This window comes from Xiphophorus hellerii, chromosome 8 (assembly GCF_003331165.1).
Source record: "Xiphophorus hellerii strain 12219 chromosome 8, Xiphophorus_hellerii-4.1, whole genome shotgun sequence".
Lineage (NCBI taxonomy): Eukaryota > Metazoa > Chordata > Actinopteri > Cyprinodontiformes > Poeciliidae > Xiphophorus > Xiphophorus hellerii.
Window position 1 is genome coordinate 28,659,583 of NC_045679.1, and position 18,529 is coordinate 28,678,111.

General features: G+C 40.9%; 1 protein-coding gene across 2 annotated transcripts; it reads right to left on the reverse strand.

Moving 5' to 3' along the window:
* Positions 1 to 1,228: 1,228 nt before the first annotated feature.
* il6st (interleukin 6 cytokine family signal transduce) lies at positions 1,229 to 18,462 on the reverse strand. Of its 2 annotated transcripts, XM_032569583.1 has the most exons (16): positions 18,319 to 18,462; positions 17,958 to 18,032; positions 13,681 to 13,986; positions 12,371 to 12,515; positions 11,417 to 11,574; positions 11,170 to 11,330; positions 10,699 to 10,861; positions 9,698 to 9,771; positions 8,998 to 9,238; positions 7,612 to 7,782; positions 6,265 to 6,366; positions 4,710 to 4,853; positions 4,488 to 4,631; positions 3,840 to 3,936; positions 3,490 to 3,571; positions 1,229 to 3,284 (listed from the first exon to the last, which is right to left on the reverse strand). In XM_032569583.1, the coding sequence occupies exons 2-16, from the start codon at positions 18,022 to 18,024 to the stop codon at positions 2,676 to 2,678; spliced, it is 2,664 nt and encodes an 887-aa protein (XP_032425474.1). In that variant the 5' UTR covers positions 18,025 to 18,032; positions 18,319 to 18,462; the 3' UTR covers positions 1,229 to 2,675. The 2 variants fall into 2 exon arrangements, with proteins under 2 accessions (XP_032425474.1, XP_032425473.1); XM_032569582.1 differs by lacking the exon at positions 13,681 to 13,986 and having other exon boundaries at positions 18,319 to 18,429.
* Positions 18,463 to 18,529: the final 67 nt, after the last annotated feature.

Here is an 18,529-nt window from a genome sequence, read left to right on the forward strand (position 1 = left end):
ACTACAGAAATGACTTGATCAGAAACAGCCAATCAATCAGAGCCAGGAAGAGGGTCTGTCCATGAGGCTAGTGTATGAGCTGCTCACACCCTCTTCTTGCTCTCTGCTACATTACAGCTTCTCCCCATCAGCATCTGCCAGGAATGAAGGTCAAACGGCTAAATGGCGAACTTTAGAATTTCTTGTGGCTGAGATCTTTGTTCACCACAACAGTTCAGCGCATTCACTTTACAACACACAAGGCTCCAACCCACCATTTCATCATCTGTTGCTTCCTTCCATTACACAAGATAAATGGATACTTTATTAATCACCGAAAGAAAATTGTGTGGCAGACCATCGCTCCCACTTATACAAACAATAAGCACCAAAAACCCAACAGATAAAAACACTGAGTATTAAGAAATAAATAGCACAGTGTGGCGAGAGACACACAAGTTCCCTAGTCTCTCAGTGGAGCACCACACCGTCAGTGGGTGACTCTGATTGGACAAGATCGCTCTGATCTTGGAGATCGTCCCCTGCTGCACCACCTTCTCCACAGAGTGCAGGCCCAGTCCCACCTCAGAGCCTGTATTCTTAATGAGCCAATTCAGTATTCTTAATGGTGCCCCACTCCCCAACACACACCACCAGAACAGCACAATGGACACAATGAACCAGTACAACATATACAACAACTTAGCAGACCCCAAAAGATGCCACCCTTCTTAGACAGTACATCCTGTTCTTGACCTCCTTCTTGATTTGGAGGGAGTAGATGACACAAAGCTACATTTCAAGTCACCAAACCTTTTGGGTCAAGACTGTGGCTGATTCTCATTAATCCTCTTCAACTTTATTTTTCTTTGTTGAACAGTAACAGTAAAGTAAATCTCTAACTGCTGACCCATTGTTACCAATATACATATTTATATGGCAGAAACCTAAATATTAACCTAAATTAAAAACTGTTTATTATAATCAGTTAGAAATTGTATAGTTTTCATTGAAGGAAAAATCTTCCATTCTACTTCAAATAGCTTACAAGTCACTCCTGTCCCTCCCTCTTTAAAAAAAAAAAAAAAAAAAACGTCTGAAAAAATACTTACCAAGAAAGGTGACTCCACATTTTTGCAGACAATTTAGTGTCAGGCCAATTTGACACAAAACTCCTGAATTAAGGAAAAAGGTTAAATGTCTGTCAAGAAGTCACTTGAGCTGTTTTAACCCACAGACCACATGTAGCTCAGATTTTTAAGGCATCTCAAAGAAACTTTATTGATACACAATACAGGTTAACTTTAACAAGGATAACTTGGTTACATTCAAGTGCAGCATATATACTAAAGCTAAAAAAAGACATTATGTAATAAATGATAATGCCTAGCAATGCACATCCCATTTCTGCAGAGCTGAATGCAAGAAGAACAAGAAGAGGAAGGACAAACCCAAACTGAGCTCTCCATCCCATAGAGCCAAACTCTTCACCAGGTTCTGCTAAATGTAACCTCAACACGTCAATGTGTACAGCATGTCTTAATCTAGAATTCAAATGAGAAAAATGAAAGAACTGGATTGAGCTAAACTGAATTGGATATTAACTGAACCAGTTCATTGAGAGAACATGTTGTGAATTGTTATATAAAGAAACTGAACTGAAATGAACACAGGATGAACTACGTAGAGTCAGAATTGAGGTAATAAGACGAGAAAAAGAAAAAAATAGTAATGGGTATAAAGCAGAAGTGGAGACATACATCCACTCAGCACTTTTCTGTCAGCAACAAACTGTTGGGCCATAAATAGCACTTTTTGGAGTGCTCCAAAAAGCAGTAGTTCTGTTTCTATTACAATATCAAAGTAACACATCTCCATTCTAACTGGCGTTGCGTGATAAACAAGCACCATCTTCTGTCTGCAATATATTTGTCAGTTTCATATCACCTAATACCATTTTTGTTTCCAGAAGGACCGAACACTCTGCCCTGTGGAGCCTCCATTTGAGCTCTGGTGCTACAGACAAGCTGCAGGCCACTGTCACAGCAGTCTGCTCTCAGGAACAGGTTTCTGTTCCTCTGGAGATCAGCCTGCAGCTCAGAACAAGCTGACTGTAAAGATAGTTTCTCTTCCATCTTTCTGTGGTCCTGCAGTCTACTGTAGAAAATGACTAATTATCTGCAAACATGCTGATGACAGTGTGTTTTGTCTAATAAGGGTTCACACCCTCTGCAAGAAATGTTGAGAGTATGCACTAAGGAGACAGACCTGACCTCCGTCCTTCCACAGGTCACATGTTTGATATGTGGGACAGCCTTGCTGTGGTCAAACTAAACACAGTTAAATCAGTTTTCAGATTGAGTTAGTTAACTGCTACGCTACCAGGCAACTTTAACTCTCGGCAGAAAATACTTGACAAAATCTTCCTCCATTAATGTTCTGAGAAGACAAATTCAGTCTGAATGTCTTGGCAGTTAGAACTCAAAGCTTGCAGGTCCATCAGTCTGGTGAGGAACAGAGAGGTATACTCTGACTGCCAAGCATTATTGCTACAGGCCGTCATTCACATAATACTTTACAAAGAATTATACAGCCGCACATGTAAACATGCGTTGAAGTGGAAATGAGTGAGACAATTTTAAAATCACTGTGTCAAAGGCTTAAAATAAAATAAAATGATACAGTGCGACATGTTCTTACTGCGGTCTGTAACCTCCCAACTGTGGCATGTAGCTGGACACTGCTGCTGACTCTGTGTCAGCAGACAGGCTGTCTGGCTCGGTGGTCAGCTCAGTGTCCTCTCTGAGGGGACAGAAGTCATGATGCTCCACCCCCAGCAGCCTGAAGTCATCAGACTCCATGCTGTTCTGGTTCTCTGCACCAGTAAACAGTGACGGCCTGGGAGGATGCTGGACCTGTCTGCATCCCTCCTGCAGCGACACGTCTGGGTGCTCCTCTGAGTCCAGGAGTGGCTGCGTGGACTCGGACCGCGAAAAGATGGAATGCTGCGAATGGGAGCTGGGTGTCTGGCCCTTGTAACCGCTGGATGCCACAACAGAGGAGTACTGAACGGTGCTGGCCGTGGAGTCAGCGAGGTCAGGGCCCTCATCGCTGTCGGAAACGCTCTGGCGCGGCGAGGACATGCAGGAGGAGCCGCCGATCCCGCTGCTGTGCTCCTCAGACAGGTATTTGCCCTTCTTCAGCGACAGACTGGTCTTATCCTCTTCAAAGCCAAGCTTTACCTCACACACCCCAACATCAAGCACAGACACACCAGACACACAGTTCTCCTTTGGGGTCTCTTCCTGCAGAGGAACAAAAGATCACTTTCACATCTCAGACCAAAAGAATTTCACCCCAATACAAAATTCAAGGTTTTGTCAGGCCTATATTAAATATAAATACAAAAGTTCACTTTGAATTTAAAACCTAATCCTGACACCAAGAGTCAGAGCTTTAATATGGAACCCACAGAAAACGAAAGACAGGGCAGAAGTACTGCAGGTTTACCTTCGGAGGATAATCAGGAGACCAGTTTCCAATGGTGCTCTCTCCAGGGTTGGGAATCTGGGGCCAGAAGTTCTCCTTTAATCTGAAAGGAAAGAGAACTCTGACATTACACAGCTATCTGTCAGGAAACCAACAACAACACACATCACGTCTCTAACACAAGACCTTAACGGAGTCTGATCTGGCCTAACTACAGAGCAGAAACTGGAGCAGCCCCACCTCCACTGAGCTTTCTTGGAGCAACTTTACAGCATGAATGCTCTTCATAAACTATGTGTTGACATGCTGACACACTATGAAGTTACATCTTGTAGAGAAAGGAAGGAGAGAGACAGGACAGTTCCACCTACACATCCTTCTTCAGGAAGCACAGCAGGAGAGCCATGAGAACGAAGAACAGGAACCCCAGGCTGACTCCCACCACGATGCCCTCAATCGTTCCTGGAGCTGACAGGAAGACAGCACAACAGATCAGCAACACTTCACATCACCACCACGTTTTCCTTTATTTCCACTCAGTTTTTAGCTAATGAATAAAGGTTTATTAATGCTGACAAGCTATTAATACCAGATAGTTTTTTGTTGTTCTGCAAACCCACATTCTAGATGAAAAACTCGACAACAGGATTCTGCTTCCTGTGGCCTTCCAAAAAGCAAAACTCCGGCTTGTGAACCAGTCCTAACCATAGCTGGTACACTGGGAATGAGTTGGACATGTCTGTCCTGATGGACTGGTGACCTGTCCATCTCTCAGAAAGTCAACACCATGTTTTATTTTCCATCATCAATCACTTATTTCCCCTCCTCCAGTGCAGCTTAAAAGCAAACTTATGCACAGACACACTCATCTCTTCCCAAGTGCTTTGCAGTTTATCTAGCTGCCTTCAACATCTTTCTGCCTTCGCTCACATTCTGCTGCTGTTATTTTATTAGGGCTTTGAATGAATATGTCCTGTTTGTTTAGCTGATGTGAAGAAGCTCCCTGCAAACAGACTCACCGTATCTCAATGTGGTGAATGAGTGAGGGTTGCTGTTTTTTGAGCCTGCCACGGTTGAAGCGCTGATCCAGACTTCATACTTGGTGTTGCCCAGCAGTCCAGTCAGAGTGTAAGAGGTTTTGTTAGCTGGAACAGGAATCGATTCTGAACAGAACCAAACAAGTTAGGTTGAGAAGACGGTAACAGCTTTTTAAGAGCCAGTTCTGACAGCTAGGAACGTACTCGGGGCCTCGTTCTCCTTTCTGTAGGATATGTTGTAGTTTGTGATGAAGCCCCGCCTCTTGTCCAGTGGAATCTCATCCCATACCAGCCGAGCATTATCATATGCTGGGTAGCTCTTGTTAATAGTAGGGCCCTGTTCTGGAGCTGGAACCCAAGCAGAAACATTATTAGAGATGATCACACCAGACTGCACCCAAGTCAGGTAAACAGAACCACCACTACTCGAATCCGCTCAGGAACTTCCCTAATCGTAAAAGAACCAGAACCACCACCCTTAGTGGTGAGGGTGCTGGCCAAATGACAAGCTTCCTGATTTAAGATAATAAAAAAATATGACCCCTGAGAATTAATTAGTTGTTTTCATATCTTTGCTTTTATTGTTATGACAATATTACCACAAAATATCATGATCAAATTTGAAGTCCCCGTTGCTGCCAGGAAGGTGCTCTGGTCAGTTGAGACCAAAATGAAATGTTTTGATTTCAGTGCAAAACAAGTGAGAAATGACTGAACACATCATCTGCTCTCTGAAAGAAGGCGGGAGCAGCATCATACTGTGGGGATGTTTCTGTCCGGGTTAGGGCTGCACCGACTGCAGTTTTCTGGCCAATCACTGATCTTTACAAACTCTGACCTGCCCATTCCAATTTTGGCCGATACTGATATTTTTGTCTGAAATGTTGTTAAATATAGCAAGACAGTCGCTAAGTTGGTAACAGTGGGGTGACTATTGTTAACTGCAAATCTGCAGACATGACCTGGTGGGCCGGTCTGTCAGTCAAAGTTCTCTCTCCAAAGCAGCAGAGGACAGCGGTTGATTTTTAGATCTTTGCTGAGGTAGATGAGATTAGTGGATAAGATCAGCTTCACATGTAAGTATCAACCGATCACCCTTCTACCAAAATTAAGGAAGTCTGGGGCCAATTTATGGGTGCACCTGTAGTCTGGGTAGCTGGACCCTGCAGAGTGAAGCAAGTTTAACCAACAGAGATATCCTAGTTATCCAGGTTAAAACATGTGATGACAGTCTGCAAGTGATCTGATTGTGAACAGACCGTACAGATGCCACATGTAGTCATTTGGAGAGTATGATGTGCGGTGGGCTTATCATAAGGAAGTCATTTTAGCACAGGAAGATGGTGACTACCCGGAAAGCAGTCTGACAGTAATCAGTCTTTTAGGTAGATCAGGACCAACTCTACTGAGAAAATCTCTAACTAACAAAGCACAACAGTCTAACTCAGTGAGGAGAACCATTTTCTCAGGACACAGATTGATTTCCATGGTGACAAATCCAGGTAAGAAGTGAAGCGATTTTACAAAACTGAAAATCCTGGTAAGGTATGATGGGAAGATGAATGGAACTGAATACAGAGCACAACTGGAGGAAAAGCTGTAGAGGCTACAGAAGACCTGAACAACCAACCAGAGCTCTTCACACTAACATACCAATACCAACTGCAGAGCGCAGGGTTCCCCTGAGTAAATAAAGGTAAACAGATAAAAGAAGACATGGAAGAAAGCAAGAACTAGAGCATCATCCAGTTCGTCTTACCTCCTTGCTCCAGATAGGCTTCTCTATGAACCAGCTTCCTGATCCTTCCAGACTGAATGACATAAATTGACACGTTGTAGCGAACAAACTTCTCAAGGCTCCCTGGATTTCACATCAGAAAACAAAATAAACAGTTTGATCAAATAAAGATGAACAGTAGGGCTGCAGATTATAAGGATGACAGAATTATTGCTGCATTGTTCCACCACACTGCTCACAAAGAGCTGAATGAGGTGTGGACATATGGAAGTCCATCCATAGCAAGGAACTTGGATGCTGCCAATAAATCTCTACATGAAAACCAAGCCAGGGCCTGCGAAAGGAGCCATTTTGGCCTGCAGGAGCTGCTCTGATGCAGTTTCAATCTCCTGGTGAGCAACAGCTCAATGTTCTGGAGGAGATTTTAACACAGCTCAGAAACATAAAGAAACTTTCTGAAAGCATGAAGAGGATTCTGCTTTTTAAAAATATGACCTGTTCAAAACCACAAGTGCCAGTTTACAACCTTCAATCAAAACTTAATATTTAGTTATATATAATCCATTTTTTATACAGGAAAAATCTCAAGACTCATTGGCTCATTTACAAGCGAGACCAAACACAAAAAATATAAAACAGTTGAGATTTAGCAGCACTTATGAGCATCCCAGCCAGCGGTTGCATTAGGCTTTTTTTGTTGTCCGTCATTTTGACTGACGGCATCAAAAAAATTCTGTCATATTCTATTTTTATCCGTAAATTTTTAAATGATATTGACATAGACTGTTTCGTCGCATTTAATTTTTGTGTGGTTTGATTAACATTCAACAAGTTGAACAGAGAATCCGGATTCCATCACGCATCATACAGATAAACACATCTAGCTTATTCTCTGCAGTGACAAAAACACTGACTGTGGTCCCAATAACTACATATAACACATGATATTAAACTACTCGGCTCATGAGCGCTTCACCTGCTGTTATCTGAACACACAGCCTCATAACTTCCCCCTGGTCCACATCTGAAGGAGAAATCTGTGCTAAAGTTTAGATTGAGCACAAAAAATCCAACCGGACAGGACCAAGCCCGCAGATGTTATGTCTGAGCCCAATTTAACCCAACGGATTAACTTTAGATACCTTAGGCTGAATTAAGCTGGACACCTTATTTTATTTAAGATTTGACTGATTTCATTTTTAGAGAATTATTTGAGTAAACAGTGTTACTTTTCCCATTTCTTACTTTTGTTTAATATCTACCAGCTCCATTTTTACTCAATCAGGTAACTGCCTGCTCCTTTATTTGGACTATCAGTAGATCAACAACAACAACAACAAAATTAAATGGTCAAAAACGGAATATAACCTTTAATTGCGGTCCTCGTGGTGGTTTTGTTTTCTCTCTGCCAGTCTGTTTTTCCAGGCCTTGCCCACTCAACTACATATTCAGTTACAGCAGTGTTATTTGGCCGTTTCCATTCCACAAACATCTGACCCTCCTGGGTCCACACCTTCAACTCTTCCACCGTTGGTCGTTCTGAAAGAGAAACACACACTGTTGGCAACACATAGATAGCTTTACACCAACTAAAGGACTAATTAAATCTCTTTTTCTTTGAACATTTGTAACAATAATAATCATCCAGTCACCTCTACAGGACATTATTTATGCTTTCAAAAATGCTGCTCAACGTTAGAGAAGCAGCACTCAAGACTCTGTAAAGCTCTGACCAGCTCATACTGATCTTAGCCAATTCTGAATTGTCTTTAAGAACTATATATCATAAGAAAATCTAAGAGCCATAGGGATATTTTAAGCCTTCCTGCATTGAGCAGACAGTAAGAATGATGGGAGAAAAGGTGACGCTACACCCTATGACAGAGAGTTACTAGGGTTAGAAGAATATTAGTAGAAATGTTTTCCAGTCACATTAGATTGACAAATGTAATGTGACTGTCAATGTCAGCCTGTCAATGTAAGCCTGTAGATGGCAGCCAGGTTTGAGTTCAGCTATGTGTCAGAGCACCTATCTGAAACCGTTAGGCGCAGCAGAGCCACCAGTCAGACTGGAGTCCTGCTAATGATACATCACAGCCAGATTTTCTTTAAGCATTTACAGCAGTAACTACATTATGTTTATGGTGGTCTGAGTCTCTCTCCACTGGTCTTGGACTTGACTTGGTCTCAGATTAAGTAGCTTTGACTATAACACTAGAAGGTAGTTTAGTATGTTGTATTTAGGTATTGAAAAAGATTGGATTTCTTAGTTTCCAACCGGCCAATCACTGCTCAGGGTTGGTTGAGTTGAAGAATGAACCAATCCTCAACTGCTTTCATGGTGCATCTCTGACATCTTTTTAACAAGTATGCTAACATGCTTGTTAAAAAGTTGCTATTGTGTTACCATCCCTTGCTATGATGTCAAAAGATTTATGTTCAGACAGTTACTGTGAAACAACAGCAGAGCTGAAATCTTTTCAACCTCACCAGACTTTTTAAATACTCTGGTTCTTTAACTTACTAAGTATGCATAATGGCAAGAGCACAGTTGCACTGTGTTTTCTACTGTACCTCACCAGTCCACATGAGTATAAAGGTATTAGTTGTATTCCTTTTCTGTACTGCAGTCCTAATAAGGCTCTGGGTTTATTCTGCTGACACTGACTGCACGTGTAGGTTAGCTTTAGTGTTGATCTTTCACTGAACATTCAACATAAGGCTTCCATATGCACTAGCTGCTATGTTTCATACCAGATGATCTGACAGGGATGCCCAAACACGCCTCTGGAGAAGTCCCCTTGGAATTGTTGGCATTCACACACACTTTTACAAGCTGTTTATCAGCCAAGGAAATCTTCTTCAGCAGAGTGACTCTGCTCTCACTGGAGTTCTGGTTCTGGTCGGCCAGGATGATCTCCTGCTCCAAACGTCCATTCTTGGTGTAGGGAATTAAGCCGAATGACGTTATCCTTCCATTGGCATGCTTGGGATCCTGAAAGTCAAAGTCATATACACACACAGGATGAAAAAGCAGTCTCCATCAGTGGGAGAATCTGTTCAGCGTAGATTGAGCTGTTCATCCCCTGCACACTAGGTGAGTCATTCTGCTGTCAACAAACTCGGCTTCATCCTTACAACGCCATTCCAAAGTTTAAACTCAAACTGCTATTCAGAAGTAACAATGAGATCAGTGTAGTCCAATGCCCTCCTCAGTCGCCGGATCTCAGCCCAAATGAATATTTCAGACACCTCCCTGAATCTAGACCAGAACCAACGAAGCCAGAACCTGAGCAAATGACTGTTCAGCCCAGTGTACATGTAAGCAAGTTGGACCCAATAACATGTCTAGTGAGTGAATATAAGCTGTTCTCTGATGTTTTCCAATCTGGTAATGTTTGATTTGGATATTTTTTTATTAAACTGTTTTGTTTACATCATTATGAAACTTTACCTTACAAATGATCTGCACTTCTTCACCATGGTCACCCCCAGACAACTGCCACAAATCTGGTTTACTTCTAGGTCCTGAATCAGAGGTAGAAAACACAGGAAGCATCACACCATGACTCATGTCTTCAGCTGCACAGTGAACGAAGACATGTGCAGGTTTATAGCATCATTAAGAGATGGACCATCTGGGCTTTTTGAGCCCATGATAATTGATCATTAACATGGAAAGAAAAACAATTTACTATGCGTATACACATATACACACATGCATACACATAGGGCTGTTGAACGATTAAAATTTTTAATCTGATTAATCGGAGTTGCTCTGAATTAATCACGATTAATTAACTGAGTTAAGAAATGAGTTCTAAATGTTTAATGCTGTCAATTAATAAAAATAGGGTGTAGCAGGCAGAACTGTTGCTTCAGTTGTAAAAAGCTACATGTAAAATAATGCTTTGCTACATTTTTTTTTGTCAACAACAGTAAAATAATTTCAGGGTTTCTCCTGTGCTGCTGTGGTGGAGGAGAGGTGAACAGAAGAGGAGAGAGAGTGGAACTGTTTCCAGAAATACTTTTGTAAAAAATGGAAGCCCCATAGAAAAGAAAATGGAAGACGAAAAAGTGGAAGAAATTGGCAGAAACAGTGAATGAAATTACGTTCAAACCGCAGCGCAGGTGATGTCCAAAAAGTACAGAAGCCTGTTCACACACTGACGGCGGTAAGCTAATAAATAGTGGCCAGAGCTGCCCTGTGGCACACCGAGCCACAAGCCCTCTGACCACCAGTAGCAGGCGAGCTGGGTGAACACAACATCAGAGGCGAATGGAGTGGGGATTGAGCCAGCAACCTGCCCATTATGGGACGAACTCCTACAACCGTCGCAACCAACGTTCCATCTGTGCCAAGTCAGGCACAGACTGGATTCTGCTTAATGTTCTGGGCACACATATAACTCCATATCTGTGTCAACAGTCAAAGTATGAAACAATAACACTTACGATCCTCTGGTGTTGTCTTAGTTTCATTGGCACTCCAGTTGCTCCAGCGACCCGAGTTCCCGTCTCGATTTCTGCAGCGCATCTGAATGACATAAGCGCTGTATGGCTGAAGATTCTGCAGTCTGAAGGAAGTTATGACCTTGTCGGTGTCTCCAGGAGGTATCTGTAAAACCAAAGCCCCAGTGTCAATTTAGACAAACTCAATATCAATATCAATAATAAACCAAGAACCAGATAAACCAAGAATTGATTTATCTGACTGGATTTTTATTCAAAATATATTCTTTAAGAATCAGCGAGCCAGAGGGTGAACAGCTGCCATTTGGTCCGACATGCATCAGTTGGGATGAAACAGAACTGTCTCAAAGGCAGCAGAACGTCTGCTGTCCCCCAGGTGATCAAAATATTCAGCATTTCAACCAGAATGGGCTCAGAAACATTTTTGATAAATAAAGTGCTTAGATCACATACACTTACATTGCTCCAGGCATGGGATCCACTTTGGCAGTATCGGATTTGATAAGTCAGTTTTATTCGTACATCATCAATAGGATGCTGCCATTTGATTAAAAGGGAGTTAGAGAAAGGCTCCTCTGGAATCGCAGTCACTTTGGATGGAGGATGTGTTTTCACTGGAACACAGAAACACAAGAGTCCATTTCAGAATACAACAAAAATAAAAACCTTCAAAAATGAAGATGGTCAAACATTTACTTACCAAACTCATTGGCGTCCTGTTTCAGATGCTCAGACTCCACTGTTCCCAGTAAATTATGAGCCACCACCCAAACCTCCAGTTGCATGTAATGGGGAAAGAGTCCCAGATCCACGAAGGTTGTGTTGAGGATTGTTGTGCTGCTTTTATATGTGCCTGAACTGGATACATTTTTTAGAAAGCATTTTTAGAAAACTTAGAATATGAAATAAGTTGTACTGCAGAACATGTTCAGTTCCTGACCTCTCTCACTCTCACTTACTCGCAATTCTTCCCAAAAGCATGAAATATGAAATCATGATGAAATACTGGGATCAAAATGTCCAAAAGCAACTTCCACCCACAATCTAGGAATACCAGAGCAATGACTTCACTGCCTGATGGAGCATGGTGGGGTATGTTGGAGTATGATGGAGCATGGTGGGGCATGGTGGGGTATGTTGGAGTATGATGGAGCGTGGTGGGGTATGTTGGAGTATGGTGTGGCATGGTGGGGTATGTTGGAGCATGGTGGGGCATGGTGGGGTATGTTGGAGTATGGTGGGGCATGGTGGGGTATGTTGGAGTATGATGGAGCATGGTGGGGCATGGTGGAATATGGGGGAGTATGATGGAGCATGGTGGGGCAACATGGGGTATGATGGGGTATGATGGGATATGATGGCGCATGTTGTGGTATGATGGAGCATGGTGCATGGTCAGGTTTGGTGGCTGTTGTGAAGTAGTTATGTTATGAACACTGATGCTGGCATTAAGTTGCCTTGCCTTGATCTGTTTCTTCTATCTGTCCCTATCAAATACAGTAAAGTAAAAATAAAACATGCAGAACATATTCAGATCATCATTAGATCTGCATACAGATTAAAAAAAACATTCAAAACCTTTTAATTCTCCAAAACAATCATGCTACCAGATGTAATGAATAATGCTGGCATGCAGCATCATTGCAAGACTCACTCATGTTGCACCATCACCGTGTAGTTTGTTTTGGCATCTTCAGTCTGACCACCAACCACGTCCCACTTGCAGTTTAAAGTGTTGGAGACCATTTTCCCAGCCTGCTCTGCCACACAGGACAGGTTCTCCACTCTCCGAGGTGGATCTGGTGTTGGGCCAAGAAGAGAGACCTCAGATTAGGAACCAACTACAGTTCACCTTGTTTATAGTCAGAAAAACAGAACTACAAATTAGGACTGCACAGTACTAGAAAAGGAGGTTATATGTGAGAATATTTGGAAATGTTGTGATAATCACATGATCAAGCAAAGACCTTTGTAGGGGCTGGGGCTCCAAGTTAAAAATGGTCACATACAAAAAGGTCTTAAAACACCACAACAACAATGTAAAAACAGATATTAGTCAAGAATCTGCAGAGTAAATGTAGTGTATGTTTCCATGATGGGTTCAATGTTGTTGTTGTAAGGGCTGCTGCTGCTCATAGTGCTGGAGAGCTGAATTAATCTGAGACTGTGGTTGTTAAAAAGACCGTAGGAGAGATGGACGCTAATTATGAACTCATCAATGCGACAAACGCATCTTTAGTTGCGTTCATCTGCCATGGTTGTATTGCACAACAGCTGCTGCTGGTGTTCTGACTAAAACAAGAAATTAGAGAACATCACCCAGTTCTAAGTCCTTCCACTGAGAGAAGGACTCAGTGGAAGTCTTAATTTAATATACTATTAGTATTTTAAAGTTTATAAATCACTGAATGGTTTGGCACCACAATTTATTAAAATGTCCTATAGGCAACAAACAACCTGCTTTACCTTGGTGTGTTCTCAGTCATGATGCAAAAATATTAATAACATTTCACAGGCAGTCTGTCCTGTTACTGTAGGAAAACTGGGTACAGTTTTTTGTCTGGAAAAATCTTTTTTAATAAAGAACCAACTTCATATCAGTTCCTTATTGGCTTCATCAACATGTTAATCCTGCATAAAACAAATGTCACTAATATACTACAGCCACAGAGACTGTGACCATTATACAATTAAATTGGTAGCTATCATTATTGCAATCCATAGGTTTTTTTGACATGCATATTGCTTACAGTGATATTGTGATAATAAATGTGCACCACTATACTGTCAACCATTAGCTGCCCCACAACTACACACACATCGACTGGTAATCAAATTATAAGAAAATTTGATTACCAAATCAAATTTGGTAATCAAATTTTCTTTGATTAAAAAAACTTGACCCCTTTCCATGTAGGATTAAAAAACATGTGACACGTTTCATATTGAGCAGAGCAAACTTACAGGCTTTCTTCAGGTAGATCCCATGAATAAATTTGCTTTTATTCAGAGAAACATAGGGGGAGTTTTTCTTGCAGATACAGAAAAGCCACTCAGATTCTTCACCGCTGATGAGGATGGTCACAGCTAGTGCTGATTCATTGATCTTGATGTAGTTTTTTTCAGGTACAACGGATGATTCTGATAGATTCCAGTAGAGATTGTCGGCAGTGGCTTCAACCGTGTTGACGATCACGCATGTAGCCGTGAAGTTAGTCCCGATCTCCACCACTGGAAGATCAGGAGCAGTCACCAGGTGGGTGCTAAATTCTGCAGAAGGAAAAAACGACATTGAAATCATGGTCAATACATGAAGGCCTGTGAGGTCATTTCTGAACTGTAAGATTATTAATTCCACGGTGCACTGTGTTTTCAGAAAAAATACAACAAAAGGTTTCTCCAAATGACTTTTGAAAACCTAAAAAGCATGACTACAGCAGTCTGTTGGAAAGAACTGCCAGACACATGGCTGAAGGCTGATGTTAGTTTAAAAGAAATATGTCAAACTTTTACTTCTGCTCAGATAATAAAAAAACCAAATATTGATTTCTCACAAAATATTACTATGACATCATAGCAAGGAAAGAAAAGTTTTAATACAGAATATGGCCATGTCTATGTACAGCACAGTCTTTTGGCATAAATTATTGCATCCATGCAGTGCAGCATGGATGCAATAAGAGGCCAGGTTGTTTTTAATAACAGTCTAATTTTCTTAGAAACTTTTTAACTTTATAAATGTTCTTATATTTTGGTCTTCATAAATTGAAAGCCATATTTAGCAAACTCAATTTCTGATGATATACTAAATTACTGGGTTGCATCTGAAGGGAGGCCAGCACAAGATTCTGATATAGTAATCTTCAAACCCAATGCCAAGGTTTCACAGTATTCACAACAAAATAATCCACTTATTTTCATCTAAAAATAAAACTATAACAATTCTTACTAGTGCTGCTAAAACAATATATTGATCATTTTAGATACAATAATGTCATTGATAAGGTGTTTTCTTTTTTGATTAGACATAGGCACAATCATAAAATATATACCTGCTAAATTTAGCAGTATATCTAGAATAAATCAGCTTAATGTGCACAACATGATTGTTTTTATGTTCTGTTTTAAAAAAAATAAATCAGTGGAACGAGCTCATAATAGCTGGATATTTAGCTGGGCTCCAAGCTCTGGCTGCCTGCACTCCGCTCCTTTGCCGCTTTATATGTCACCTGCATTTTGTAAAAAAGGTTATATGAATGACAACCTTTGGCGGTTTATTAATAATTTATTTGCAACCAAATGGAATCAGACAAATCTGTCTTTGCTGTATGAGAATAAAAAGTGCAGTAGGCTCCCTTCAGCCAGCTGCCCCTCAGTGCACAGCTACAGATAGGGGAAGAGGCCTGCTGCACAACTCTACGCTGACCACATTGAGGAAAAACTGCAGTCATTTTTTCATAATATACTCGGGCATCTCATAAAACACACTGTAGTTCCAGTGAACTTTCTAGTTGGGATTGTAGAGCTTTTGAAACAGTAACTGTTAAATCTTGGTATACAGTACCTCGATAGTGGTAACTACCCATTTGCATTTTCATTTCAGCTAAAAGTAAAAACTATTAATATGATTACATTTATATGGACAAGACAGGACAAAAACAATGCCTTTCCAAGCTAACTGTGTGTGTATTGAAGCTGCAAATACATCAACTAGCATTTGTCATCTTGATATCAACATCACTGCAGTTATTTGCACTAATAGAATCATAATCGATACTGTTATTGCAATGTTCAGCAATAGTGCTGCAAATACATGTTTTTCTCATGTCATACAATTCTAATATTTACAACATGTCACTTCAGAAAAATGCTGAAGTGATATTTCTTTTAGACGCATCCCACATAATTTGTAAACCCACTTCTGCTATTCAACTCAACTTAAACTGAGTCTAAAATTAGAAGAAGAAACAGAAAATTGAGTCAGTTTATAACAGGCAGAGCTGTGATCATGTATGTAGATATGTATGGATGCATGTAGTGTAAACTTAAAGTGTGAATCAAACATAAACCTGGGGAATATTATCCCATAAGTTTTGGCCCATGGGGCCTCTCATAAACATCTAACACAAACAGCAATCACAGCACTCTCACTTCAGAGAATCACGAGTGAGTTCAGACCAAAAAGCAGAGAAGACTCTCTGGAAACAGCTGCTCATTAAAACCTCGGCTTATTGGGAGTTAGGTAGATACACAATACAGCTTCTGACAAATGTTTGTGGTTTTACAAATACTGGTCAGAGTATGGGTTACCATGGTGTTCCCTGAGACTCAAAGGTAAGATAAAGAAAAAACTGCCTGACTTTCAAGCAAGCAGTGTAGTCATGACCACCAGAAAACTCTGCATGACTGCAACTGGAAGAGCTAACAGCATCAGCCATTTTTAAACTTATCCAAAAGAACTATAGTGACTGTGAGCTGACACGTTATTTTCCTAACATTATATTTGTGGAGTCAGGCATGTGCTAGGAGTGGAAAGGTCTTGAGCACCAGCCCTTTTCGTCCTTGATGCCCCAAGTGCCATTTGTTGAGGACTTTTTTACTTTTATTTTCTTATGTGTGTCTGGAGGCCTACCTGTGTCCTGTCAACAATAATATTTAAGTAACAATAACAATTAAGCTTAACAAATGGATCTGGTTGCCCTCAATCAAACAATGACTATGAACTGATTCTCATCCTTGATGAGCTTCTGCCTCCATGTCCTCTGCTGCCAGAACACCGGACTGGAACTGGGCCGTCCAATTATGAAATTACGGACAAAATGCTAGCCCAATATTGAAGTTAAGAAAAAACATTTCATTTACTTTAGTTATTGTCATTGTGGTAGCGAACTCCTCCCCAAACACAGAAATGGTTCGGCCACAGAGAAAACTCTGAGTCTGAGTTGATCAGCCTGCCCCCGGTTCACTCCTCCTTCAGCTAACGTTACTACCAGACAAGTCATTGCTGGAGGAGAGCAACTGTGAATAGAAGTTACTGCAGAACCTTAACTGCTAAAGAAAGGTTCAGTCCACAGCATTTGGAACTTATAAATTGTTCCATAATCAGTAGAAAATACTGTACCAACAATTTAGACCACTACATAAAAGCCAGACTTGTGACAATTTAATAAATCAAGGTGTCCCAAAATTGATATCTATACATGTGAAACTTCAATAAAAGTTTTGATTCCTTTGTTAAACAAATTAAACTATATTTTCCCTGATAAATAAACATAGGAATATTTAAAATTTGTAATTAAACTTAAGTTATTTGATATGTTATTAATATTTTTGCATCATGACTGAGAACAATCCAAGGAAAGGCAGGTTATTTGTTGCCTATAGGACATTTTAATAAATTGTGGTGCCCTTCAGTAATTTCTAAGCTAACAGTAGTTTAAAGTCTATTCTCTCAGTAGAAGGACTTAGAACAGGGTGATGTTCTCCAACTTCCTGGTTTCAGTCAGAACACCAGCAGCAGTGTTCTGGATCAGCTGAAGCTGACCCGTGAGGGTTGCAATAATCAATGAAACTAAAGATAAACGCATGGATGAGTTTCTCTAGATCTAGTTAAGAAGGTCAAGATCACATTAATATAATTTCTCTCACAACTTTACAGATTTAAACCTCTCAGAGGTGCTGATAACTAACTATGTGTAGTTATGAAGGGTAATAACTACACATAGAAAAACTGTGTAGTTATGTCATGCAGGTTAACCAGTCAGATATTATTAGGGGTTTATTTAGGAAGACAGTAGCAAGTCAGAATAGATCCTATCATAATATACTTCATAATTAGCATCCATCTCTCCTACGGTCTTTTTAACAACCACAGTCTCAGATTAATTCAGCTCTCCAGCACTATGAGCAGCAGCAGCCCTTACAACAACATTGAACCCATCAGGGAAACATACACTACATTTACTTTGCATTGTTCCAACATGATAACAATCATAAAGTGATTTGATTCTATATTAGATTCTTGACTAATATCTATTCTTATGTTGTTGTGGTGGTGTTTTGAGATCTTTTTGTATGTGACCATTTTTAACTTGGAGGCCAGGCCCCTACAAATATCTGCACGGCTCTGTTGTGGAGTGAAACGCTGTGCCGTTCCAGCTCTGCGTCCTCTTCCTGGAAGATAATATTGCTAGGAAACAGGGGGGCTGGCAGCCGAGGTGAACTGGAGAAACGAAACTGACCGTGACCATGGAGCACTGAGGTGACGAAAGCCAGTCCAAACAACTGGAGCACCATCGAAGACATCATGACGACAGCTGCAAGAAAATGACGATCAGGAAAAGACAAAAAAAAATCACAAATTTTAGTTCGCACAGTAGAATAGAGGATCATAGTTTAGGAGCTGACGCCTGACTTGCTGTGTGAAATACCGAGTCTAAAGCTTTTTACTCTATATGAATACAGATATCACGATCATGGTAGTTTTTATAGCATCGTATGAGATCGCGAGAGCTTCTCAGCACATGTTTAGCATATCGAGCTAACGCTGTCCCTTCGGTTAACTCGACGGTTATGTTTAGGCAGAAAGAAAATCCAACTTACCCCCGCTGCTAAACAGGAGCTTCAGAAATTGACCAGTTAAGAAAAAACATGCCCTACTTGTAGCCACCCTGTTTGTCACGTCCCTTCCAGTTCTTCTAGTTGAGATCCGCCCACTTCCCGTAAGGAACAGACTGTGTCGTAATAACGCCGTTAGGCTGCAGGTTCTATCCCGTCCTAACGCCGTAACGACATCAGAGCCGGGGGGCGCTAG

Coding starts and splice junctions, on each gene's coding strand:
- il6st (XM_032569583.1), bottom strand. CDS start 18,024: ATGATGTCTTCGATGGTGCTCCAGTTGTTTGGACTGGCTTTCGTCACC. Junction 10,862..11,169: donor ATGCCTGGAGCAATGTAAGT/GTATGTGATCTA, acceptor TTGGTTTTACAG/ATACCTCCTGGAGACACCGA. Junction 6,367..7,611: donor CACGAGGACCGCAATTAAAG/GTTATATTCCGT, acceptor TGTGAAATCCAG/GGAGCCTTGAGAAGTTTGTT.